General features: G+C 56.7%; 1 protein-coding gene across 4 annotated transcripts; it reads right to left on the bottom strand.

The window, feature by feature from the left end:
* Positions 1 to 302: 302 nt before the first annotated feature.
* Positions 303 to 25,515, bottom strand: CB3H15orf39 (chromosome B3 C15orf39 homolog). 4 transcript variants are annotated; one of them, XM_060618027.3, is made up of 3 exons: positions 25,477 to 25,515; positions 3,583 to 6,312; positions 303 to 1,645 (listed from the first exon to the last, which is right to left on the bottom strand). In XM_060618027.3, exons 2-3 carry the CDS (start codon positions 6,260 to 6,262, stop codon positions 1,278 to 1,280), a joined length of 3,048 nt encoding a protein of 1,015 aa, XP_060474010.1. In that variant the 5' UTR covers positions 6,263 to 6,312; positions 25,477 to 25,515; the 3' UTR covers positions 303 to 1,277. The 4 variants fall into 4 exon arrangements, with proteins under 4 accessions (XP_060474010.1, XP_060474009.1, XP_060474011.1 ...); XM_060618026.3 differs by lacking the exon at positions 25,477 to 25,515 and adding an exon at positions 9,668 to 9,845; XM_060618028.3 differs by lacking the exon at positions 25,477 to 25,515 and adding an exon at positions 8,825 to 9,234.
* Between the last annotated feature and the right edge of the window lie 288 nt (positions 25,516 to 25,803).

Here is a 25,803-nt window from a genome sequence, read left to right on the forward strand (position 1 = left end):
AGTACACCTTGCTGGGCATGTCCTTGGTGCTGGGGTGTGTGGTGACTAGCATTTCTCACCAGGTGGTGTGCTATAGACCAACAGCCACCAGGACCCACAAGGGGAGGGGCTTTCCCCGAGCAAGGAAGTGGCTGCCCAGTGGGTGTGACAAGGACCCACATGGCCAGAGCAAGCGAGCAGGGGTGCCAGAGAGCCTTGGCACCTTCTGGGCTGGGAACAGGGAGAACTGCTAAGGACTAGGCACCTGATGATGGCCTATTAAACCTGTGGACGCCCCGCCAAACACACAGCCAGGCCCCAGGTCCAAAAACAACCCAATTGCTTTTAATGTTTAATGGCCTGCCTCCAGGGCCCACAGCCTTATGACAAACCTTAGCCAGGCCAAGGGCCCAGCCTGCCAGCCTCTGGCTCAGGTTAGCACTCTGCAGGGAGGTAACTCATAGCAGGCATGACGGATGGGGCTCTAGCTTGGGAGTGCCAGGGGCCCCAGTCCATATCTTCAGAGACCTCCCAGGACTGAGCTGTCATTCAGCCTGTCTCTTCCAGTCCCTGAGTCCCTGCAGCTGCATGACTTCTAGCAAACACAACTTCTTGGGAAAACACACAAGGATGTCAGCCCCAGGCTGTATCCCTGCACCCCCTGTAGTGCAGGAGGGAAGAAGCAGGCTTCCCCAGAGTGCTCCAGGCTGGGGGGTCAGGGCCCAACACCAAGTGAGGGGGTATAGCCCCAGGCTTTCCTGGGGATGACTCTAGAAAGTGTAAGTCATACACACTGTACAATAACCAAGTCTCATGACACACAAAGACTTTCTAGAAGAAGGTTCTGCTTGCCTTAGCCTCCTACTCCAGGCCCCGGCTGGGATTTAGGCCCTGGTCCTGGGGAGGGAGCAGAGAGCAAACCCTAATGGGTGTGTGTCAGGCATCACCCCACAACAACCCTGTGAGGTAGGCTGCGTTGTCCTATCTTACAAATGGAGAACTGGGAGCTCAAGGAAGGAAGTGACTTGCCTGGTTACACAGCAAGGAACACAGGAGCCAGGATTCAAGCCCAAGTCTGTTGAGCTCCAAAGCCCACACATTTTCTCTAAGGAAAAAAACAGGAAGTAGTTCTTTCTAATGAAGGCCCTCAAGTTAAAAGCGGGGTCTCCAGCCCAGTGGGGGCAGCAAGAGCTGGAAAAGCTCCAAGGGTGTATCCACTGATGGCCCTGGGCCGCTGGCCTACAAGATAAGGGTACAGAGTGACCCCCACACAGCAGCTGTCCAAACAGCAACCAGTGCTACAGGTGATGGCTCTGGCCACCCAACACCTGTGGGTGGGGCACGGGCCGATCCGGCCCTGAGGCCTTGTGGCCCCAAGTGGGCAGTGCTAGGCCATTGAGCCAGGCAGTTTCCAGCAGGTTGCGGAAGCGAGCCCTTAGTGTGGGGCCAGGTGGGCTGGCGCTGGTGGCAGGGGTAGGTGAGGCACCGCGGGACCCTTCCCCAGCATTTGCCTCCGCTTTCTCCGGGCCAGGGGTTGGTGGCTTCCTCCCCGGCTTCCTGGCCTTGGGGGCGGGTGACTTCCAGGCCAGGGTTGGGCTTTCTGGCTCATCTCTGGCCATGGTGGGTTCTGAGGAGGGCACGGATCCAGCCTCAGTGTCCAAGTCACCTGGAAAATGAACACACAGTCAGGCTGTAGACCCCAACACCCTTAGGTCCCATCTCCTGGCCTCCCAGCCACCTAAACCAGTGGTTCCACTCTGCTCAGGCCTGGGTGGCCCCAGCAGGGTCACAGACATCATGACCCTTCCCCACACATGCTGGAGGCCAGACCACCAAACCAAAGGGTGTGATTCTCCCCTGGTGATACCAGAGCTCTGTCTGATGAGGGTACTGCTCAGGAGAAGTGTCTGGTGCAAGAACAAAAGGAAAGGGGCCAACAGGCCAGGAACCACTGGCCTGTACAGGCAGGGAAACTGAGGTATGAGAGAGGGCCCTGCTATACATCAGCACCATCATCTTTCCATCACACCACCCCAGAGCTTGGGGTGGAGGAAGCAGCAGAAGGGACAGAAGGGGAGCTTCTGACCAAGAACACACCTACTAGTAAGGGAGGCTGTCAGGGTAACACTAAGGACACCCACAGAAGGGTGGACCCCCCCCCCTCCAAGGATCGGGGGAGGACCCACAGCCCAGGGAGGGAGTGGGGACTGGGATGCAAATCCAGCCAGCGGCAGGAAGCTGGGTCCCAGTCAACTCTGCACTATGCCCCAGATTCCAGCAGGCTCAGTCAGAGCAGGAGGGGACTATGAAGTGCCTGGGCCCCATTGCCCAGCAAGCTGTCCAGGAAATACGCCCCTGTCCTCTCTAGGCCTAACAGCCCAATTGTACAGAAACAAGATGGTCTTTGCACCCATTAGGGCAAATGCCCCAACTGTTTAAGTGCTCAGGGGACAGCAATGCTTGTCACCCAGACCCCAAGCTCCACATTTGTGCCTCATTGCCTCAGGGTCTTCTCCACCCTGACCTGAAACTTGGACAAGGTAAGGGCCCAGGCCAAGGTTGCCATCATGGCAAGGGGACAAGAAACAGTTCCTGTGGAGACACAGCCCAGACACAGGCTTGGTGGCAGGGATGGCAGAGCAGCAAGGGAAGAAAGACTACCGAGAGGGTCACAGGCCTCAGGCCTCAATATGCCACATGTAGGAGAGGCCACGATGGACACCGCCTGGCACCATCACCAAAGTCCTGGCCGAAGAAGTGAGTGTACAACAGCATGAAACACCACAGCAGCTCCCGAGAGCGGGGCCAAGCTACCCACACCAATGCACATGATGCTCCAGGACACAAAAAGAGCGAGCTGAAGAATATGCACAAGGCATCATTTAGTAGGGGAAAAGCAAACCACAAAACACTGCTCCGACTTATGGATGCACCACCCATAAATACGCGGGAGGACTGAAACACTACATGTTCAAAAGGCAACAGTGTTTTGGAGGGGACAGGGGATTCCTGCCCACTTTCGGGGATGAGGTGCCATTCACTGAGATGGAGAAGGCGGGGGGCAGAGGACTTAGGGGGAAGCTCAGGAGCGTGGGTCTGGGAGGAGTTAAGGGTCAGACAGACACCAGGTGCAACATGCCAACATGCATTCAGTTCTTTGCGGCCCAAGCCCAGAAGGGAAGCCGGGCGGGACACAGACACAGTGGGGAAAGACCTCAGATAGAGAACACAGCCTGGTCAGAGCCCTAGAACCCAAAGGAGAAGCCTGCACCAAAGCCAGAGAAGGCACAGCAGAGGAGGAGGAGGGAATCTGGGAAGGTGCTGCACCAGGGAAGGCCGAGAAAGTCTCCATAGGGACAGAGCAGTTGGCATGCTCAGAGGCTTACAGAGGAGGCTGTGAAGGCTCTTCGTGCTGGGGCGAGGGGGGGTCCACAGAGCCTACCCTGGATGGCCAGCCCCCTCCCCAGCATGAGTTCTTGGGCCTCCCTGCCCTTTCCAAGGTCCAGGCATCCCTCAGCCCCTAGCCGTGACCATTCACACAGCCCACACACCTGTCACTCGCTCACACAGCTCCGGTGGCTACTGGGGCTGCCCCATGCTCACCCAGCTGGCGGCGCACACAGTCACGCCACTGCAGGCCCAGCAGGTCAGGGTAGATGTCGGGCAGCTGGCGCAGAGCCAGCAGCTTGAGCATGCGCGAGGTACAGCCATGCAGGGCCCGCTCGCGCAGCGCCCGCTCCTCTGACAGCGTGGTGGGCCGCAGCTCCACACGGTGCTCCTGCAACACATGGTCCACCGAAGCGGGGGGCAACCGTGGGAAGAGCCGCTCCTTCACCAGGTGGATGGGCACGAAGATGGCACCGGCCCGCACCACGTGGGGGAAGGGGCACTGCTGGGTGCACACGAAGCTCTGCAGCTGTGACAGCAGCTTGCCCAGCAGCCCCTGCACGCCCTGGCAGTCCTGCCATGCTGCCCGGCCCCACGGCCCGGCCATCTTGAGCCACTCGCGCAGCTTCTCGGGCGGGGAATGGGCCACCGAGCCCGAGATGGCATCGCACAGGGACGCATGCAGTCCTGTAAAGTGTTGCTCTGGGGAGTCCGCCGTGGCAGGGGTAGAAGCCGGAGTCGGGGCCTGGGCCTGGGCCGGCGATGGAGCCGGAGCAGGGGCTGGGGTCGGGGATGTCATGGCTACAGCTGGAGGACTGGGCAGCGCCAGGTTGAAGCAGGCCACGGGCAAGGGCTGGCTGAGAATCTGCAGACCAAGGGGCACAGATGTGGGCGTGGGTACAGGCTGGGCAGACGCAGGGGCCGGGGTAGGCGCAGATGGGACCACGGCTGCAGGCAAGGGTGCCGGCCGGAGGATCTTGAATTTTCGGAACATGAAGGCCACGGAGCTATGGAAGTTGGTCCTAGGGGTGGCCTCTGTAGTCGCTGGCGCCCCGGGTGCCTCTGGGACTACCTTTTCCAGGTCAGGCAGATCCGAGACCGTGTTTCCCACACCAGGGGCATCCAGGGCCGGGGGCTTGGCATGCGCTACAGGACTAGGAACCCTGACTGGAGCCTCTGCCATGGGCTTCTTCACACTTAAGTCCAGTGCCACCTCCTCTCGAAGCGAGCATCGTGCCTTCGAAGGGGTCTCCCGGGCAGGCAGGGGCTCCCCACAGCCTTTGGCAGGGCTCTCCCTGGGGGCAGGGGCTGAGTCAGGCTCGGCCGCGTCCTCAGGTGCCTGCACATCCAGATAGTCACGGTAAGGGGCCAGGCTGAAGACATTGTCAATAACAGGCATGGGAGGAGAGCTGGGTGGCAGCGTACCCTGATTCTGTGGAAGAGACTGGCGCTCCTGGGCACAGGCTGGGAGTGCCGGTGGGGTGCGAGGGCCCGGACTGTCTTGGATGATAATGGGCGCTCCAGGGTGTTCATCAAGCTGGGGCTGGAGCTGCTCTTTCCTGCAGCTGGGCAGCCACATCTTCTCCTCTGCTTCCCGCACCGGCTTCTCTGCAGGCCTTCCGGGCTCTGGGCATGGCTGGCTGACAGGGAGAGGCTGGCATCCTCGCTGGAAGGCACCGGGCTGTGGCACAGCCTGCACACTGTTTTGGGAAGGTGGCGTCCCTCCGAGCCCTGGGGATGCCCCATAGAGAGAGAGGTCATCCCGGGCATAAGGAAAGCCCAGTGTCTGGGGAGCAAAGTCCAGCGGGCACCGGGGAGCAAGAGGTGGCTCCAGCTTGAGGCCTGGTGAGGGTGCTGGGAGCGGGGCAGAGGGGTAGGAAAAAGTGTCCAGGCCCACTGGGGGCATATAGGGTGTCTGGGCTGCCTGCTGCCTCAGGTAGGGGCTGCTCAGCCCACCAGCTGGGTACCCAGTCCCTTTGTGGGCTCCCAGAGGCTGCAGTGGGAGCACTGAGCTGTAGCTGCCCTGCTTGTCTGGGTGGCGACAGGCTGGTGGGCAAGGCAGGGCCTGTGGAGGGTGAGGGTGAGGGAGCGGGTAGTGGGTGGGCACCGTATCCTGGCAGGCTGGCCCCAAGGGTTGGGCCAGCTGGGTCCAAGGACTTGGGGGGCCCTCAGACAATGCCTGCTTGGGGTCCCCAGAGTAAGGACCCGCATACTTGGAGGCTAGGAAGCCTGTGCTGTGGATGGTCCGATACTTCTCCAGGAATGCCTGACACGGGGAGAAGCCCACGGAGTTTTTGCTGGATCCCCCAGCCGGCACCCCACGCAAGAAGGTGCCATCCAGAGACTGGCTCTTGCCAGGAGTTGGGGTCAGTGAACAAGGCGGGTCAGCCGGGGGTAACAGGGGTCCAGTCACCATTGTCCAATCAACATCCAGTGGCCTCTTCACCGCCCCTTCGCCCAGGCAAGTCGAGAGCCCGTAACACAGAGGGCTGCGGTAGACAGGTTTGGGGGCCGCCAACGGTGGACCTGGGTAGGAATGAGACTGGGGACCGAAGGGCAGGAGCTCAACGGGGCCAGAGTCCTGCACCTTCTCAGAGCTTTCTGTTGGCGGGCGGTAGAGCAGGCAGCTGGTCAATAGGTTGTCTGTCCGAAGAGGGGGTCCTGCCACGCTGGTAGGGTACAAGGGTGGGTATGGGGTCCAGGATGCCAACCGCTCAGACCCTGCCTTGGGAGCACCCCCCATAGGGCAGGAAAAGTAGGCACCCTTGTAGCTGCAGGGGTCCTGGTTACCAGCAGAGGGGGGCAGGCTGTGCCCGGGTCCGGGGTCTGCCTCTAGGCGGGGGAGCTTGCCATATACCACAGGCCCCAGGGTCCCCAGTGGCCGCTTCTCCGCCATCACTGTGAAGGCTTCAAGCCCTCAGGGGCCCCGGCTACTCAACTGCTGACCTGGGGGAGAGAGAGAGAAAGAGAGAAAGGGAGGGGCTGTCAGAATGGGTTCCAGACAAGCAATGGAGGACTGCTGCTCTCACTGGCTTGTTGCCACACCTAAGAACTTGGCACTTAGTAGATGCTCGATAAAGACTATGAATGAATGAACGCATGAGTCATACAACACAGAGATTTCCAATGTATACTCCCCACCCCCATCCCAGGAGCCTCCTTCTGTTCAGCTTCTCTCCACATGACTCCCAAGACCCCTTTCTTGGGGTTTCAGACTTTACAGAGCACAGTCTGAGGATCAGCTCACTTGGTTACCCCCGTTCCCCATATTGGGATGAAACCCATTCATCCCAACGTCACTGATAAAGGAGATGGGACAAGAGGTAGGCTTCCTACCTCCCACTATAGCTCTCACTACAGATGCTATAGGGTTCTCAAGGTGCCCACTGCAGCCAAGATGTGGAATTGGACATTGTCTGTGAATTCAGACTTCCTGAGACACTCTTCAGCTCTTACTCTCTGACCTGCCAGTCTTATCAAAAATGTCAGAGCTAAGCCTGGAACCCAGGTCCCTCAGCCCAGAGTGACACAGACACTGGGCCTGGTTTCGCAGGGTAGGGCTATTCCCCCAGGAGAGGCTGTGGGGTGCACAGCTTTGTACAGGCCCTGCCCCCAGCTGGAGAGCCAAGGCTGTCCAGTAGATGGTGCTGTGCCACCAGCAGGAAGGTCCCAAAAGTGTCCAGAAGGACAGCCTTGTGTGCATCCCAGCCCCTAAGCTGCAGTTGGGTATTCCAAGGCACATGAGGGCAGCACAGCACCAGGGACAAGCAGGTAGGGAGGTGGGAGGGTGTGACTGTGCAGGGAAGGAGTCCCCAGGGGCCACAGAGTGCTAGTTGGCAACTACCCCCACTGTACCGATAGAAAAACTGAATGCCAGAACAAGACTAAAGTCCTGAAGCAAGGCCAAGCAAGGATTGGGAGCCGGGCCCAGAGAGGTCAAGCATCAGGGCAGCAGGTACGCAGTGATCCGTGAAGGGTCATCTAAGGTCAGTCTTCTAGGGCCACATTGCCCTGCCTCTACCCCTCCTAGTACCCTGGTCTCCGAAACACTCAGGTGGCTTAGAAAGGATGAATCAGCTCACTCTTGTTATGATTAGGCCATGGTTCAGGTGCCACAGGTTTCTATCACTAACAAGCCAAGCCAGCCCTCTCTCCCAGCCCTCTCCTCCCTTCTGGCTAGTGGCCAATGACAGCCACAGGCCCAGAGTGAGACCAGCACATTTTGGGGGCAGGAAAAGCCAAGGGTAGTGTGAGGGCCAATGCTCACTCCTATCCTAGCTTAATTGTACCAAGGAAGCCGGGCAGGACTCTCACAAAGTTGGCTCATCTTCTGGCCAGAATCCCAACACCTCAGGCCAGCCTAGGAGACAGGAAGGGGCGTCAGGGCAACGGTACTGAGAGCAATGCTCTATGACAGAGATCTGCATCCCAGAGAGAAAACCCCAACCAGCTGCACGGCAACCTTACAAGGAGTTGTACTGTGTTGGGGGTGTTAAGGCTCCGTTCCCCGCCCAAGGATAGCTCTGGATTAATTAAGTGCTGGCTCTGGTCTCACCACCTCCACATGCCCCTTGGGGCCTGCTGCACACCCACCCCAATCCCAGGAGTCCTTCTCTCCTGGGCTCTGCCCATTGCGTGCCCTTTGCCCCGGAGATTTCCTGAGACAGCCTCCCCTCTACCCTGGGACTCAGCCAATAGAGGCAAAGCCCCCCGGGGACCCTTGGGAGTCTTTAGGGGAGAGATGAGGGTTCTGGGGAGTCAGTGGAGGACTATGAAGGATATGGGGCTGACCTGACCTCCTGCCAGTAGAAGGAGCCCAGTGTACACTCCCTTGAGGGAGGCCCCTCCCCACTCAAGACAGTAGCCAAAATGTAGGTGCCTTCTTCCCTGACACACACACACACACACACACACACACACACACACACACATATACTGAGGAGGCAAGCGATTGTTTGGAGAAGGGCAGGACCACAAGGAGCAGGGTCATATCATCTTTTGGGCCACCAAGCTGTCTGCTGACTGAGGTTAGAGTTGGGCTGGGAGGATCAACCTCGGCCAGGGCCTAAGGCAGGGACAAGGAAAAGGACCCCCCCCCCCTCCCGCCGTGCCATCCCTGCCAAGCATCAGGGGAAGCAAACAGAATCTGGAGCACAATTCCCTCTTCCATCTCCTAGCTGCTCTCCGGAAGGCCCATGGACGGTGGGAAAGACCAGGAATAAGACAGCGATCCTGCCTGGCTATGACCAGCGTCCGGCCTCCCCTAGAGGGCTGAATCAGGCCCTTCCCGGGGTTCTCACACCTCCCCCAGCTGAGACTCTGGGCCCTGCTGACGGGAACAAATGAACCTGGGGCGGCCCAGGCTCCAGGAGAGGGGGAAGGGTCGCAGGATCAGCCTCCACCACCTTTCTTCTACCTGCCCGGCCCATAACCGTGGTGCCAGGGGCCCTCGGCCAACCTGGCTTTGGGGCTGCCGCCGCGCCTGACCCCGCGGCTTCCGCGTGTCCCCATGCTCTGCCCGTTGGCGCTGGGGCGCACGTGCACCCCAGCAGGCTGTTACACAGGCCGCAGCCACGCATGCAAACCCGTGCTTGCAAGTACGTGCACGGCCCACATCTGCACACACGCCCCTTCAGAACTGCGTTCTCCCCTCGCTGGGGCCCGGCACACGTGTGCACCCCAAGAAGGCCCGTGCACCCATGCCCACGGACCTACACCAAAGACTGGCGGGAGGTCAGGCGCAGGGGGCGGCCTGGCCTCAAAGTCCGGGCAGCCACCGCCTCGGGGCGATCCCGCCAGCCTGGGCTGCGGCCAGAGGGTGAGTCAAGCCGTAGCGAGGAAACCACAGGGCCGTCCCGTCCCAGCAGGGCGCGTCCAGGGCCCTGCGGCGCCTCCGCGCCCGCCGCCCCCCAGGCCCAGCCCCCCACCGCCCCCTCATCTCCGCCCGGCAGTCCACGTGAGCGGGGCCCCGAGGGAGGCCCGAGGGCTCCTGCCGGAGCTGCTCCTCACCGGCCCCTCGCCGGATCTGGCGCCAGAGCCCTGCCAGAGCTGCGGGGCGCTCCCGGGCCCCGGGAGCCTCGAAGTTCGGGGAAAGTTGGAGCAGCCGCGCGCCCCCTGCCCCTCAGCCCGCCAGCCCCCGGCCCGCCGCAGCCCGGAGCCGCCGCACCTCTGCCCAGGCCTGGGGCGCTCCATGCGCCGGCCGGCCGGTAGGGGCGCCCTAGGGCAGCGCCACCCGCCCCTTCCCCACGCGCCGCCCGCAAACTCGGCCCAACTTTCCGCGCCGGAGCGGGCGAGCTCGTACCTGCAGGGCGCCAGGCTTCCCGCCGCTGCTGCCCGGGGCCGCGACCGCATCGTCCAGCGCCGCGGAGGCCGCGGGTCCTCGTCGGGCCAGGCCCTGAGCGGGAAGTCGCGGTGAGCACCGAGCTCGGAGCCACCCTCCTCGCGGCCGTTCGCGCCGCCGCTGGGCGCCGTCTGCGGTCCCGGGCGGGGCGGGCTGGGGGCGGAGCGGGGGCGGGGCGGCCCGCGTGGTGGAGGCTGAGCCCGGCAGCGCCTCTGGGAGCCCACGTTCCCCTGGGCCCGGGGTGCGGAGGGCCTCCGGCGGCCAGCCCTACCCGGCCCCGGCCTCGCGTGCCGTGCACCGTCTGTGTCCACCGCACTCCGCGAACCGCTCCCCAGCGCGCCCAGCACACGCCTTCATGCAGTCACTCCGTGAGATCATTCATTCATTGCCACTTTCTAGCTACGTGGCCTCGTGCATGCCACTTGACCTCTTTGGGCGTCAGTTTCCTTATTTTAGTAAAACGAATTATATCATAGTGGTGGTGCTGTAAAGGCTTAGAAGAGGTTGTATTAAGATATCTGGCACACAGTAGGTGCTCCGGTTCCCTTGGCCAGTACTAACTAGTTGCGTTAGAGAGCTGGAGAAGGGTTCCTTAGTCTGTCCCTCAATCTCAGTGCAGCCAGTGAGAGCAAATTCCAGACCAACATATGTCAATCCCTGTTAGGGCACCACATGTATCTGAGGAAGAGGTGATTTCCCCATCACTGTAATGAGCCAGGAGTGAGGGTGCTGGGGGTTACGAAGTGGCCTCAGTGGGCACCTCTGAACCTTCTTGACAAACCTCCCTCAGTAAGACAGGTCTGAGCATGTGAAGCCTGCAAGGTGGGATGGGGTGGAGCATTCCCAGACAGGAATGATATGTTGCTGAGAGAGGGGCTGGAGAGGCCCACCGGCTGTCTCCATTTGCCCCGACTCTCTGAACCATCTGATTTTGGATGTGAAGCCTCTCAGTGCTGCTACCTTTTTGAAAGAAACCTGGTCCCTCACAGTTCCTGGGCTGTCCAAGGACAGGTGTGTGCAGTGGAGGAGTGGGGAGGCAGGTGGACATGCCAAAGGTCAGAGCAAGTTCATGGGGCAAAACCACCCAGGCCACCTGCTTGGATCCCAAAGGTCAGGGCTGCCTGAGTCAGAGGGCAAAGCAGGCCTGAGGCCATAGGTTCCAAGAGTCAGGAAGCAGCTGGAGCTGAGGAGGAGGGGCTGGACACTAGAGGTAGAAAGGGAAGAGGAAGTGGAGGTCACCTGGGTGGCGGGGAGGGGGAGAGAGTATCACTTCATTGAGAGCTGGAGGGTCCTTAGAAATAGGGTTTGGAGAGAACTGGGGAGCAGACACTCAGAGAGGTTTGGGGCTCTCCCGAGGGTCCACAGCAGGTTGGGATAAAAACTCAGATCTCCTGGCTCCTGCACCTTGGCATCAGGAAGGTGCACCTGTGTGTGACAACTGGGGGTATTGGCCAGGCCCCCATCAACAGGCTGTTCGTCCCCACTCTTGCTCCTCACCACCTCTGCACTCCCCTCCCCGTTCTTTAGCCCAACACCCGGTTCTCTCACCTCTGCCCTGCGGCTGAGGGGTGGGAGGAGGTTCAGTTCTTAGGAGCTAGGACTGTCAGGTTGTGTGCTCAGTTCACCCGATGTTCTCTCCAATCTCTCTGGGCCCGAGTGGGACCCACCCAGGCCGGGATGAGCCTGGTGAGACCCTAGGGGCCAGTTAAGATTCTGCAGCCCCACTGAGTCTTGCCTTAATCCACAAAGACAGCAGCCCCCTTAATCAGTATCTCGCCCCTTCCTTTTCAGCATCACTTAAATACCTTGCACTACAAAAGCAAGGACATGGTAGGGAACTTGGGAGCCACTTTGTTGTTACTTTCTGAGCCTCAGTTTCCTCATCAGCAAAATGGGAACCTTGAGATCTGCCTCACAGACTGAGGTGAGTGTTGCACAAAATCAGCGTGGGAAATTGCCTATAAATGGTAAAAAGCTCTGTAGGGTATCAGCTGTGAACTCCTGAAGGCCCCAACCTTGTCCTTTTCTTCTCTACCTCAGCGGTCATGTATGTGCAGACTGTGAAGAAAAGCGGCTATCAGGTGTCTCATGGATGAAGGAAGGTAATCAACACAAGGTGACTGCCTTGGGAGCCTCCACGTATTTATTAGGCTGTGGTCGTGGAGAGGAGAAGTGGTGTTGTGGCTGGAAGGGACAGTGTTAACAAAAGCAGAGAAGGGAGCAGCCTGTCTTTCTGTGGGCTTCTCGGGCGGGGTAAACAAAGAAAAGTAGCATAGAAAAGTCTGAAAGGGAGGTTTCACACTCCCCCAGCTTCCCCCCTCCCCCCACCAGGTCTGCACAGGCTCTACAGGCACACACTCCTCCTGTACCCCACCCCTGATTACTCCCCCTTGGCTCTCTGGGAAGGTGAGGTAAAAGGTCACCTCCCCGAACCTCAGCTGTACCTACAGTTATTAATAATGTTGTTCCCTCTAATGAGGCCACATTTGCTATTTACAAATCTCTTTCCTTCCTCCGAGGAGCTTCTTCTCACCCCAGAGGAGGGAGATGTGGCGCCCGCAGCCACTCTACAGGCAGAGAAACAGAGAAGTATGGCATCTTTCCCTGAGACACACAGCAGTGCTCTCTCCAATCCTTTCAGACCCAACTATACACATTGCCTCCTCCAGGAAGGCCCTTGGACTGCTGCTGCAGCACTGTCTGCCCTTTCTGCTTCCTCATCCCTTTCCTACTCCCACTTAGCAGAGGAATATTTCAGTGTTGGTGGGTGGGCTAGACAAGGCGCTCCTACTTGACACATGGCCCTGTGCTGGTCACTTAATACGCATCTCATTTAATTCTTACAACAACCATATGAAGCCAGGGTCTGAAAAACAGGCAAACAGGTTTGACTTACCGAGCTGTGTGACCTTAAGGCAGCCCCTTAACCTCTCAGTTTGCTCATCAAATGGGTATAATGAGAACATGTCACAGGGCTCATGCAAATCTAATGAGTTCACAGCTTGCTTTATGGTAAGACCTTAACCAGTGGTAGCTCTAGAGGAGGAGGGGGAAGTGGCTTGCCCACAGAGCCAAGAAATGGAGGAGCTGGGACTCCCCACGAAGAACTGTGACCCCAAACCATTCTGAGCAAAGGCTCAGGTACAGTTGGTGGTCAGGAACTCTCTGCCACCCACCCACACAAAGCCTGAGGGCTGCGCTGACCCAGCAGCCGTCAGTGTGGACTCACACCATCTCAGGGAGTCTGGGTTGGATAGGACCTGGGGTGAGGGGCAGGGTCAAGTCATCTCATCAGAGTGAGCTCAGCCCCTCCCATGGGTATGCTGGCAAGCCAGAGCTTCCTTCCGCTGGGGAGGCAGTAACCTGCTGTCCTACCAGGTGAGCAGGGAGTGGGAAGCCCCCAAATTCCAGAGGAGCCCCACTCCACCTCCCGAGGAAATCAGAGTCTCTCAGAGGGGAATCCCAAAGACCAGGAAAGGGAGATGGGCTTTCACTGGGCCCCTCTGGAGGACTGTGCCTGCCAGCCTACTGGCTAGACAGAAAAAGCCCACACACAGTAATTTTGGGACCTTACTGAAGGGGAGGGGGGAGCACTTTGATTAATTAACAGCCAGGGTGGGTTAACCATCCTTCCCATCCTTCCTTCCAGTGCTGTTTCCCAGTGCACTGAGAGAGACAGATGTGAAACAGACTGTGGCATTTCAGTGTGACGTGTGTTTGCGTAGGGATGGGCTGCCCAAGAGAGGCCTGAAGAATAGGGTACTGTGTAGGGTCCCCCATTCTGGTTGTGCCAGAGCCCAGCCACGGGGCGGGGTGGGGCGGGGGGACGAGGGGGTCTGGCTTGGTTTTGTAAGCAGTGGGAAATATTACCTTCCTTCCTCTAGAGAGGTCTTTCTAATGCCCACATCTGACCCCGTCACGCCCCAGCTTGGAGCTTCCCATGGCTCCCCAGTACCCCCAGGATCCAGTTTCTCACTCTGGCTTCTGCCTGCTTCCTAACTGGCCCCCTCCAACCAGCCTACCACTAGAGCCCCCAGAGCCAGCCTCAGGGCCTCGCTGGGGCATACCTCTACGCTTTAGAATACGCTCTCCTGGGCTGAGAGCACTGGCCTCTGCTGCTTGTCCAGCTCTTTCTTTGCTAATTCCCACTGGTCTTCAGGACAGCTCAGGCTCCCTCCTGTGGGAAGCCTTCCAGAACTCTAGGCTGGGCTTCTTCTGAAGCCTCACAGCACTGCAAACTCCACTCCGCCCTAGCCTAGCCTCAGTTCCCTATGCTAACACGGCCTGGTTATAAGCCTGGCTTCCCTGCTAGACTGGGCAGGGACCTCTTCCAGGGCAGGGCCTGGGTCTGCCTGAATGCTGATACTCTAGTGCCCAGCAGCGGGTGGAGTCTGGCCATGGTTAGGGAGTGGAGGTCTAATGGTAAAGCAGGGCTCTGCTCATCTGAAAGGGAAGAAAAGCAGAAAAACTTCCTTGGGCCCAGAGATGAGGGCCTGAAGGGAGCCTCTACAGCCGAAAGCTCCCCTAAAGCCCCTGTACTTCCCCTCTCAGCCTCCCGGGACCCATGACACCAAACCTCAGACCAGCAACAGCCTGCTGCCAAGCCCACTTCAACAAGGAAACACTGAGGCCCAGAGAGGAGCAGCCACATGCCCAGGGTCTGGGGTGGGCGGGCCTTGAACCTAGGTCTCCTGAAAGCCTGTCCAGTCTGCACACCAGCTTCCTTCTTGTTTTGACGCGGCCTCCCCCCGCCTCCCTCTCCATCCCCAGACCCAGGATGGAAAAACACCTGGCTGAGCTCCACCTGAGCTTTGGGCTGCCTGCAGCCCCCTCCTTGGAGGCCCCTAGCCTGGAGCTGGGGGTGTGAGAAGAGGAGGGGGAGGACCAGTGAAAAGGAGAGAGGCTGATGCATTTCCCCCTCAGTGTTGCAGGAGGCTGCAACCTACCCGGAGCCTGGACTTCTGCCAGCCTCCCTAATCACCTCCTTTCCTTTCCCCATCCAGGGCCTCTCTCTGGGGATCCCCTCCCCCACCTCTGTGCCCTGGGCAGAGCAGCACAGCTGTTTCCAGGATGGTGGTTTGGGCCTGGGCGGGCTGTACCCACAGCCCTGACTCCTGCCCAGTGTCTGTCTCGCTGCGGCCTCCGTAGGGAATTACCTTCCCGCAGCTCCCCAGTTCAAAGGTCTTGGGGGGCTGCCAACACAGCTCCTCCTGGCCCTGCCCAGGCCCCCTCCCCCAGTGCTAGAGCACATCCCCTCCTACCGTGGGCAGGCTGGGCCGGGGGACTGTCCATCGAAACCTTCCCTTAGCTTTAGCCGCTGGGGCAGTGGGGTCTGGGCCAGGTGGTTGGTGCTGCCCCCTCGTTAGTGGCCTGCTGGGGTTTCCGTCACTTAGGGCTGGTTACCAGGCAACCGCGTCGGGAGGGCTGGCTCTGGCTGAGGCTGGCACAGCCGCTGCTGCTGAGGGGGAGGCGTGCAGCCAGGCCAGGGTCACGGTCAGGAGGCCTCTTGCTCCTGGGAGGGGTGGGGGTGGGGGCCTCAGCTCTGCAGGAGCTGGGGGTGGGGCCTCAGCTCTGCAACCTCAGAACTCCTGTCATTGTCTCAGCCTAGACTCACAGCCCAGCCCCAGGAAAGGGGTCTCCGAGGCCCTCCATGGTCCTCCACACAAACACTCATACTCAGAGTTTCTGGGAGCTTGAGGGGAGGCTGAGTGGGAGCAGAGAGGGACTGGCTGTATAGCCGTGTTGGGCTTATTGACCACCACCCTGTGGCCTGAGGTGGGGGACAAGAGGAGTCAGATTTCCCAGTGTACAGGGCTTAGACCTGAGTTTAAATCCTGCCCTGCCTTTTTTTTTTTTTATTAAATTTTTTTTTTAATGTTCATTTATATTTGAGAGCCCGACATGGGGCTCAACCCCACCAACCGCGAGATCATGACCTGAGCCGAAGTTGGATGCTTAATCGACAGAGCCACCCAGGTTCCTCATAAATCCTGCCCTGCCTCTTAATGGTTGTGTGGCCCTGGGCATGTTAATTCCTTGTCTGAGCCTAGGTTGCCTCGTCTGTAGAATGGGATGCTAACCCCTGTCTTATAAGGCAGTGTGCAGTATGTAAAATGCTCAAAGCAGCGCCTGTCACATAGCCTCCTCTCCATACCTGTTCGTTCCCTTCCTCTGAACCCCAAGCCTCCCATGTTACGGGGGACAAGCATTACAGATGCTGACAGCCCACACACCGTCCACCCAGCATTGCCAGGTGACCCAGGGACGTGCCATCCTCAAGTCCAAGAATAGCCTTGTGCCCTCACCCTGCCCCTTGCTCCCCCTGTCCCTCCTGCCTTGTTTTTTCAATGTAATACTCATATAGCCCTTTACTATGTAGCAGGGCACTGGTTTAAGGGCTTTACAAATATTAATGCATTTAATTTATTTAATCCATTTAATGGATTAAGTCACTTAATCCGTTTATTTTATTAATCCATTTAATGGATTAAATGAAGTAATGCTGAGGTAGACCTGGAGAGCTGTGTGGGACAGGGGCCCAGGCACACCTCCTTGCCATGCTGGCGTGGCTTCACCCGGCCGCTGGGTTAGATGCCAGTCCCGCCTCTTTCCACAACGCCAGGCTGGGCTGGTGTAGCCGTGGGCAGGTCAGAGTTTCAGGAAGAGCAGTGACGACTAATTAAAACTTTGGCTCAGGGAGGCCCCCTCGGGGCAGGGATTGCCTCAGTCAGCTCCCTTGGGGAGGTCCCCTAATTGGACCCACAGGCTCTAGTAATGATGCAAACTCACCAGATAGAGGATAACAGGCAGGGAGGGAGGGGAAAGAGGGAAGGAAACAGGTTGGCAAAAATAATAATAATAATAATAATAATAATAACAACAACAACAACAACAAGCCCCCTCTCATTGTGAGGGGAATGACGGGAGTTGCCAGACTATCACTAAGTTGCTGTATGACTTTGGGTACGTTGCATGGCCTCTCTGAGCCTCCATTTCCTCACTGGAAAGTGGAGATAATAAGAGAGCTCTTGGAGGGTTGCTGTGAGAAAGTATGTACAGAAAGTTCCAAGCACAATGCCTGGCCCAGAAGTAGGGACTCATAAAATCGGAGCAATTATTATCATGTTATTAAACCAATATTATACCAAAGGCCTTTCGTACCCATCTTCTTGTTTAGTTCTGGGGGCATTAGCCTCCTAGCTGTCTCTCCTGATTACCTGAGTGTGGGTCCTGGGCCTGGGGAGGGATGTGGAGGAGCAGGGGCTGTGGGTGCGGGTCAAGCAGGAGGTCACACAGCAGTTGGGATGCAGAGGGAGCCAGAGCCTGCGGAGTGGGGAGGACCTCACTAGGCAGCGAGGAGAAGAGAGGGGGTGCTTGGTGGGGTGAACAGCCCAAATAAAGGCCTGGAGACCAGAGAGAATGCAGAATGTGGACAGGAGCCATGGGGAGCCAGGGCCAGAGCTGTGGTCTGCTGAGATACCTAGGCCAACGTGAGTGACAGCCACACACTGCCCGGCTGAGGCCAGAGTGCCCCCTAGCTCCAGGGTGCTGAGAACGCCTGCACTCTGCAGGTGGGCTGTGAAGCAGGGAATTTGAGATCTGGGCGAGGGAGGTGGGTGCTACTTGTTGCCTTTCTGGTTGCAGCCAAGTGGCCTTACTGACTCCCCTGCCCTCTGTCTGGGGCCAGTCTCATCCCCAATCTGGGAGGTCTCTGTAGTCACGGGGCACGAGTTCATCTCCTCCGGCTCTCCGGCCCCCTCAGGAAGCCACACAGGCCTGTTCTCGGGACAGGGCCCAGGCCAAGTTCCAGAAAGAGTCAGGGCCTGCCATGGGTGAGACCAGACCCCTCAAAGATGACCCAGCTCAATGATGTCACTTCTATTTTCACAGGCAGCCTCCAACAGCACCCAGCCCGGTGTCTGCCTGGGCTGCAGCAAGCCTGGAGGCCCCAGGACAGGGTGGGGGGTGGCTCCCTTCTCCTTGAGGGGTCCCCAGAGCAGAGCAGTCTGCCCCTGCAAAGTGCTCAGTGGACCCTTCCAACAAATAGGGCCTCAGAAAACAAGTCCTTTCGTGGAGGGAAAGCCAGGGCCAAGGTATAGAGGCGACCGGGCTGCATTTCAAAGCAGCTGGTCAGCGCTAGTGAGTCAACAATTCCTGAACAAACACGGCCCTCTGGACCTGGGCCTCTCTCCTCACCCTCTGCTGGCAGCCCCTTCCCCTCCTGCAGGCCTCAAGTCCTGTCAACTAGGCCATCTGTAGCTCACACAGGCTCCAATTAGCTCAGTAATTAGCACCTCATCAGGCCTGTCTACCTTTGAATAGCTCTCCTGGGAAGGGGTTTCAGGAGGTCTCCACGACCTCAGGGGCCCAGGGCTATGGCAAGTCCTAGCAGGCCTCCCTGCATTCACACGTGCCCCCTAGCACTTGCTAGTATGAGTTTCCCAGCATAGGGCAGTGGACCCAACTGAAGAATCCCTCTGAGACTGGAGTAGGGCAGCTGAAAAGTAATGGAGCCTCAGGCAGGACACCGCTTCTCGCAGCAATCCCCAGGGCCATGCACTGCACCCACACAAACCTCCTCACCAGCTCTGCTTACTCAGGAAGGCTTGGCTGGTTAGGATATCGGGATATGGGCAGGGCAGTGGGGAAGGGTAGGAGGATAGCCAAGTCCCCAAGGTCCCCTAGGGAAGAAGGCAAAACCAGTTGGGGTAATATCAGGGGGCTGAGGGTAGGATGGCCTGTGGCTGGTGGGGTCAGAGAAGACCTCCTGCAAGAGACAAAAGTAGGTGGTAAGTCGTGAGGTGCTGTCAGCGTGTGTGGGGTCACAGCACAATGGAGTGGCTCCGGGGGCAGAGGCAGGCAGAGATGTCCCCTGACTAAGCTCAGTTCCTCCATCTCTAACATAGGGACAATGAGAGTAACAACCCCCAGGGTCTAGAGAGGATTCGAGAGGCAGGGTGTGGGATGGGCAATAGTGCCATGGGGGTAGGATGCAGGTGGCATTGGCACCCAGGCCACGGTGTAGGAGTGAGCGGCCAGGGAAACCACATCTCATCTCCCTCTCCCAGACTCAGAACAGCAGTGGCCCTAGGAGTGGGCATCCCATCGCTCAGCCTTGGGGGAAGGAGTGCACACTGGGCCTGAGTAATGAGTGTGAAAGGCACAGGGGACCCAGACAGACAGGAAGTCAGCCCCACCACAAGAGGAGGCCTGCAGATCGAGGCAACCTGGGGCTGATGGCCCGCTGTGGTCAGTCATGAAACTGGCCTCCAGCCACACCCTGCAGAGGCTCATTGCCAATAAAATCTCCTGCTTTTAAGATTCTGGCTCTCAGCCTAAGATTCTGCCCCCATCCCAGCCCATCTTCACCCCCATCTGGCTCCCAGTCCCAGCTCTGGCTTCATTCCTATCCCAATTCTGAGGCAACAGCCAGTAAACACACCAGGAAAATCCTAATAGGGACAAAAGGCCTGCAGTGGCCCTGTTCAGTTAAGGGGAAGCCTCCATGTTTCCTTGTGTCTGGTGGGCAGCTGGCCTGTTTGTACCCAGAAGTGGAAGCATGAAACCCTTGAGGGCAAAGAGTTCCAGAAGGCATTTGGGGGAACTGGGGAGACTTTGTCCACTGCTCAGCCAGGCTGCGAGGGCTGTGGGAGATGAACCCAAGACACGGGGCTGGGCTTGGACACGAAAGGCCCACACGGCCCCCAGGGCCCACCCAACCACAGCTTTCTCCATGAACTGCCCTCAGCAGGGCCTGCCCAGAACCAAGCCACCTCCTTCAGCCCCTCAGGTGGCCAGCATCCCTTTGAACTTTGAGGGGCTCCCTGATTGGCTGACCCCATGCTCAGGTTCAGTGGGTTCAGTGGGTACAGCACTACCCACCACCCCCTCCCCCCAGGAGCCAATCCCTGGGGAGCCGGGACTGTCACTGTGACCTGATATGCTTCCACCAGGATGCCAGGCTCCCCACCCCGTGACAAGTCAAGACAGGCCTCACAGAGCAGAATGATCTCAGGAATGTGCTCCTGGGGCCAGGGGACTGGAGAGAAGGGGGCCCGCACCCTGTGCTCGTGCTGTGCCCGAGTGGCCAGTGAAGATTGGTGCCCATCCTTAGCTCACATCCCGCCTCTGCTGCTCCTTAGCCGTGTTGCCTTAGGCAAGTCACTTCACCTTCCTGAAGCACAGTTTACACAGGCAGAAAATTGGGATAACTGTCACTTACCGACATGGGACAGCCAGGCAGACTAAGTGAGGCTGTGAACATGCTGCAGCCTGAGCTGGCACAGGGCAATACTCCTGGAGGAAGTCAACCTGAGGGGTTGGGGGGACCCAAGCCGGGCTGTGCAGCCAGCGGCGCACATGCACGTGGGGGGACTGTCTGGCCCGGGACAGGCAAGAGCACCCCTTCTTCTAGCACAGGCTTGCCCGGGGTGTGCACTGCTCCCCAGCCCTACTCAGCCTTCCCTCCTCTATCTTCCTCCCTTCCCCATTTCCTGTCCTCTCTCCTCCCCACCCCTCTGCCCGTGGACTCTGTCCAGGGCTGTTGACTCCTCTTGTAATGAAAATAATACCAGTGCAGAGACTTACAGCTCATGAAGCTTAGTGGGCTGGCATGCACAACCATCTCCCGGGCTACGGGTTCATAGGCCTGTTGTGCAAAGGAGGAAGCTGAGGTGAAGTGACTTACTCGAAGTCTCACCACCAGGAAGCAGCAGATCCAGGAGTCAAGCAAGCCTAGGGTTCCTCACTCCCAACACTGTGCTCTGTCACCCGGAATGGAGGCCTTCTGGCAAGGCGGGACTCACAGGAGCTGCGACAGATGAGAAGGATGTCACGTCCACCCATGAGCACCCCTGTGCACAGACAGACCTCCAGACATGGCTTTTCATGCATTCTTTCCCGCATTCATTCATTCATTCATCTGCTTTCTTTCTCAGTGTGCTGCACCCTGCCAGGCCTGTTAGGTCAGGGTATGTATGACCTCTGTGTATGGTCACAGGAGCCACTAGTCACAGCCCTAAAGGGCCACTAACCTCTCCTTCCTGGCTCCGAATAAGGAGGGGCTGGGAAGGTGGGTTTTGGGGTGGGGGTATTCAATCACCCACTCCCCCCTCTCCAGCTTTGCTCCCAGCACCCCATTCCTGGCACCCACTGCTCTAGGGTTTGCACCAAGTTCCTCCACCAGAACAGCAAAGGCAAGTTTGCATCCTGGCTGTACCCCAGCCTAACTCTGTGACCTCAGGCACATCACTGGACATGGTTGGCCTGCTTTCTCATCTCTAAAATGGGGCTTATGCCTTTCTTATGTTTTTTTTTTTTTTAAGATTTTTCTTTAAGTTTATTTATTTATTTTGAGATACAGGGAGAGAGAGCAGGGGAGGAGCAGAGAGAGAGGGAGAGAGAATCTCTCGCAGGCTCTGAGCTGTCAAGCGCAGAGCCCGACGTGGAGCTCGAACTCACGAATGTGAGATCATGACCTGAGACGAAACCAAGAGTTGGATGCTTAACTGACTGCACCACCCAGGCACCCCAACCTTTCTTATGTTCTTATTATGGAGGGGAGGGAGGTAGGAAGTCTTGAATGAAAAGCACTATGCGCTGTGATCGGTAGCTCATCCTCTCCCACCTGCCAGGGATGGAGCTGGTTCCCCTCCAGACAGCTGCCCTAGACAGCACCTGGGGGTGGGTGGAGGCCCAGCTCACCCAGCTGGAATCCTCCCTTCTGCTTACCTCAGAGGAGCAGGCATGGGCAACCCACCCCACCCTCAAGGTAGTCCCCATCACTTTATGCCAGGAGACCTCTGCAGGGCGAGTTCCGCTGGGCACCCACCAGCTTCCCATCCCTCTAGCCTCCACCTGCTTCCACAAGGCCCAGGGAGCACCCTGTCCCCTCCCTCCCTGTTTTCTATCTTTGTGCGGGGTCCACCTGCATTCTCTTTCACAAGCCCCTCTTTGCTCAGTGTGGCTCTTATGTGGGTCTGTGGCCCGCAGGCACACCCAGCTCCCCTCATCCCCTTCTTCAGTTCAAGGTCCAAGCCCAGGATGCCCCAGGCCCACCCCTACTGAGCTGGAAGACTGGTACAATCCAGACAGGCGTTGACTACCAGCTCAGTTTCCTCATTGGTAATTTGGGAATAAAAATACCTAAAGATATGTTGTGACACTAAATTAGAAAAGCAATGTAGCTAGTATATAGGTTAATATAAACGATAGGAATAAATGGATAGATAAAGGAACATACTCATGAGTCTGCTCTAACTTAAAAAAAAATTTTTTTAAATATTTATTTTGAGAGAGAGCGCGCGCACGTGCTCGAGCAGGGGAGGGGCAGAGAGAGGGAGAGAGAGCATCCCAAGCAGACTCCTCCATGCTGTCAGCACAGAGCCCAATGCAGGGCTCGAACCCATGAAACTGTGAGCTCGTGACCTGAGCTGAGATCATGAATCAGATGCTTAACCAACCGAGCCACCCAGGCGCCCCTAACTTCTTAAAAAATGCCAAAACTCTGGTTAGCAAATTCTGATACTAGTATATTGCTAGGGATTCCCATCGTGGGCCCCATCTCTGTGTCTTTGAGGTGCCGCTGACAGGATACCCTTGTAGAGACAGACTCCCCAGGGGAGGCTGGCCTAGGGAGGCCTCAGAAAAAAGTGGGAGGCTGAGTCAGGAGTCAGGATAAGGAAGGCCTGGGAGGCCCAATGAGGCTTTCTCTTACTTTGGAGGGTCTAGAACAGCAGCCCAGGACCCACACTATGTGTGGGACCCAAGAGGCTGCTACCTGAGGGGCCTCCTCCATTCCTCGGCCGTCAGCAGAGGCTCCCCACAGGGCAGCTGCCAAGCCCACATGGACCCGGAAAAGGAACCCCTCTGGGCAGACAGAGCCCTGTGTGCCAGGATACCTGACTGGGGGCAAGAGCATGGATTTCAGAGGCTAGACACCATTTCGGCTGGACACCCTTGTGTACTGCCCAACCTGCAACTGGCAGGAACCCTGTGACCCCCCAGTAACTCTGAGGATAGCAGCAACTTAGATTTCTCCAGGCAGACTTCCCACCCAGCAGCTCCCCGTGTGCCCATGGCCTCTAGGCCCACTGCTCCCCAAGCCGGACCCTCTCCCTCCAGCCCCTCAGCACCCACTGGCACAAAGCAGCGTTGGTATTAGACTTTGACCAAAGGTCAGGAGGATGAGGAAGATGAACATCCCAACTCAGAACAAGCAAGGCAGACAAGCAGTGGCCATCTTGTTTTCAAACCCATCAGCTATTTCGTGTTCTGCCACACCCCACTCAGGTCACAGCTGGCATCTTCTTTTCAGGTCCCCCTTCCCCCTTTCCCCCCTTGTTCTCCTGTCCTCATTCAAAGCGATTTAGCCCTCCACCCCACCCCCACCCCCATACGTGCAAACCAGATATGGCTCCACGTTTCTAAGCCCGCCCAGGCCGTTTACTAAGTTGGGGGTACCTATCAACCCCAGGCCACAACAACCTTTGGCTGCGGGTCTGTCTTCTCACAAGCTGCACTCATTCTCAGTCGGGGTGCCCTTGCCCACTCATGTAGAGAAACAGACAAAGAAGGATAGAACGATCTTTTTCTTTCAGGAATTTCTTCTTCCCCACAAGTCTGGTCCCAGTCACATCTCATCCTTTTTAATCTGTTAAAGCCGATTGCAGACAGTTTTTAGATTGTGAGCACATGCCACAGGTTTATCATAAACTGCTTAGCAAAGGAACCAGTCAAGGAAAACAAAACACACCAGATTCCTCCAGCATCCTGGGAGAAGCTGTGTAATGCAGTGGTTTGGAGTACAAACACTAAAGCCAGACTGCTGGGTTTCAGTACCACTTTTGCACCTTTCTAGCTGTGTGACCTTGAGCAAGTTTATTTAACTTCTCTGTGCCTCAGGGTGCCTGGGCAGTTCAGTCAGTTAAGCGTCCGACTCTTGGTTTTAGCTCAGGTTATGACCTCACGGTTTCGTGGGTTCAAGCCCCACATCGGGCTCTGAACTGGCAGCGTGGAGCCTGCTTGGGATTCTGTCTCCCTCTCTCCCTGCCCCTCTCCCACTCACACTGTCATTGTCTCTCTCAACCAAACAAACAAACAAAAAATCTTCTCTGTGCCTCAGTTTCTTCACCCATGGACAATGGATAATAATAGTACTTATCTCTGGGAATGCAAGCTGGTGCAGCCACTCTGGAAAACAGTATGGAGTTTCCTCAAAAAAGTAAAAATAGAACTACCCTACGACTCAGCAATTGCACTACTAGGTATTTATCCAAGGGACACAGGTGTGCTCTTTCGAAGAGACACATGCACCCCCATGTTTATAGCAGCACTATCAGCAATAGCCAAAGTATGGAAAGAGCCCAAATGTCCCTCAATGGATGAATGGATAAAGAAGATGTGGTACGTATATATATACAATGGAGTATTACTCAGCAGTCAAAAAGAATGAAATTTTGCCATTTGCAACTACGTGGATGGAGCTAGAGGGTATTATGCTAAGTGGAATTAGTCAGGGAAAGACAAATATCATATTACTTCACTCATATGAGGACTTTAAGAGACAAAACAGATGAACATAAGGGAAGGGGAACAAAAAGAATCTAAAAACAAGGAGGGGGACAAAGCACAAGAGACTCGTAAATGTGGAGAACAAACAGAGGGTTGCTGGAGGGGTTGTGGGAGGGGAGATGGGCTAAATGGGTAAGGGGCACTAAGGAATCTACTCCTGAAATCATTGTACTATACGCTAATTTGGATGTAAATCAAAAAAATAAAATAAAATAAAAATAAGTAAAAAATAAAAATAAATAATAGTGCTTATCTCATAGGGTTGTTGTTTGTGCCTAAAATCTAGTTGGATTCAAATTAAATGAATTCATCAATGTAAGCTACTAGCACAGTGCCTGACACACAATAAGCACGATAAGAGCGTCGGCTATTATTATTATGAGCACATTTATATAGGAGAAGAAACAGGAATGTTAGATAAGGTTGTTTAACTATGTACAGGTCTGGTTAGCTTTACATGGCTGTAAAGCTGTCACATTTGTATCAGCTGCATGGGTTAAACCTGGGTCATACCAAGCAGGACCATCCCTCCAAATTGCTAGGTGTGGGCTGTTAATCAGAAACACCAGCTGTAGTTGTCTTTTTTGAGCCTGGGATATTTTTTCCCCCAAACTGCCACCTGTACCCCTGAATGACTATCAGAAATATCTTTTAATCAAGCAGAGCCTGGGGGCTGGGAGGTGGCAAAGAGAATGAGAGAGCAGAGAAGCCTGTTCCATCATAGCCAGGTGGTGCTGGCAAGGCTGGTGGAAGGTTCTGTTGCCACTAAGAGACGGCCAGGAGGTGCTGGGCAGTGAGGCCTGGGACTGGGGCAGCTGAAAGGCCTGTCTGTGGTCCTGGCCATGGGAACAGCTCTCAAGGGCCAACCGTGGTTCCTGGCCAGTGGCTACACTGTCTTCTGAACCCTTGCCCTGCATGAAGCTCCTTCCCTAAGTTCCCAGAGCCTTGGCAGTCCTCAGAGCCCTCTGCCCAGCCTTCTGCTGGCCTGAGTGTCCTGTGGAGGCAGGACTGCAGGAGGACTCAGCCAGGCTGAGCTGAGAGCCAAGAGGGGCTTGGCAGCTTCCCCGAAGGCTGGCGCAGTATCTCCCCCGTCTCCACCCGCCCCCCGCCAAAGCTGTTCAGGACCTGATGCAGAGCATTCAGTTAACAAAGCCCGGTGATGTTGTCTGGTAAAAGCAAACCCAAAGATACAAGGTTACCTGACATTTAGTAGTTCTTTCCAACAGGGACATAATGCCAACCGCATATGTTTTTTTTTTTAAGTTTCTCTAGTAGACATGAAAAGAGTAAAAAAAAAAACAGGTGAAATTAATTTTAATAATATATTTTATTTAACCCAACTTGTCCAAAGTATGATTTCACATGTAATCAATACTTGGAGTTATTAATGATACATTTTACATTCTTTTTTTTAATGTTTATTTTTGAGACAGAGAGAGACAGCACGTGAGTGGGGGAAGGGCAGAGAGAGAGGGAGACACAGAATCTAAAGCAGGCTTCAGGCTCTGAGCTGTCAGCACAGAATC

Source organism: Panthera onca, chromosome B3 (assembly GCF_046562875.1).
Source record: "Panthera onca isolate mPanOnc1 chromosome B3, mPanOnc1 haplotype 2, whole genome shotgun sequence".
In the NCBI taxonomy this organism is placed as follows: Eukaryota; Metazoa; Chordata; class Mammalia; order Carnivora; family Felidae; genus Panthera; species Panthera onca.

Bases quoted from the DNA above. Each gene is read 5' to 3' on its own strand.
- CB3H15orf39 (XM_060618027.3), bottom strand. From the start codon at position 6,262: ATGGCGGAGAAGCGGCCACTGGGGACCCTGGGGCCTGTGGTATATGGC. The intron at 1,646-3,582 runs GTGAGCATGGGG...TTCATTTTCCAG, and splicing joins CTGTGTGCGCCGCCAGCTGG to GTGACTTGGACACTGAGGCT.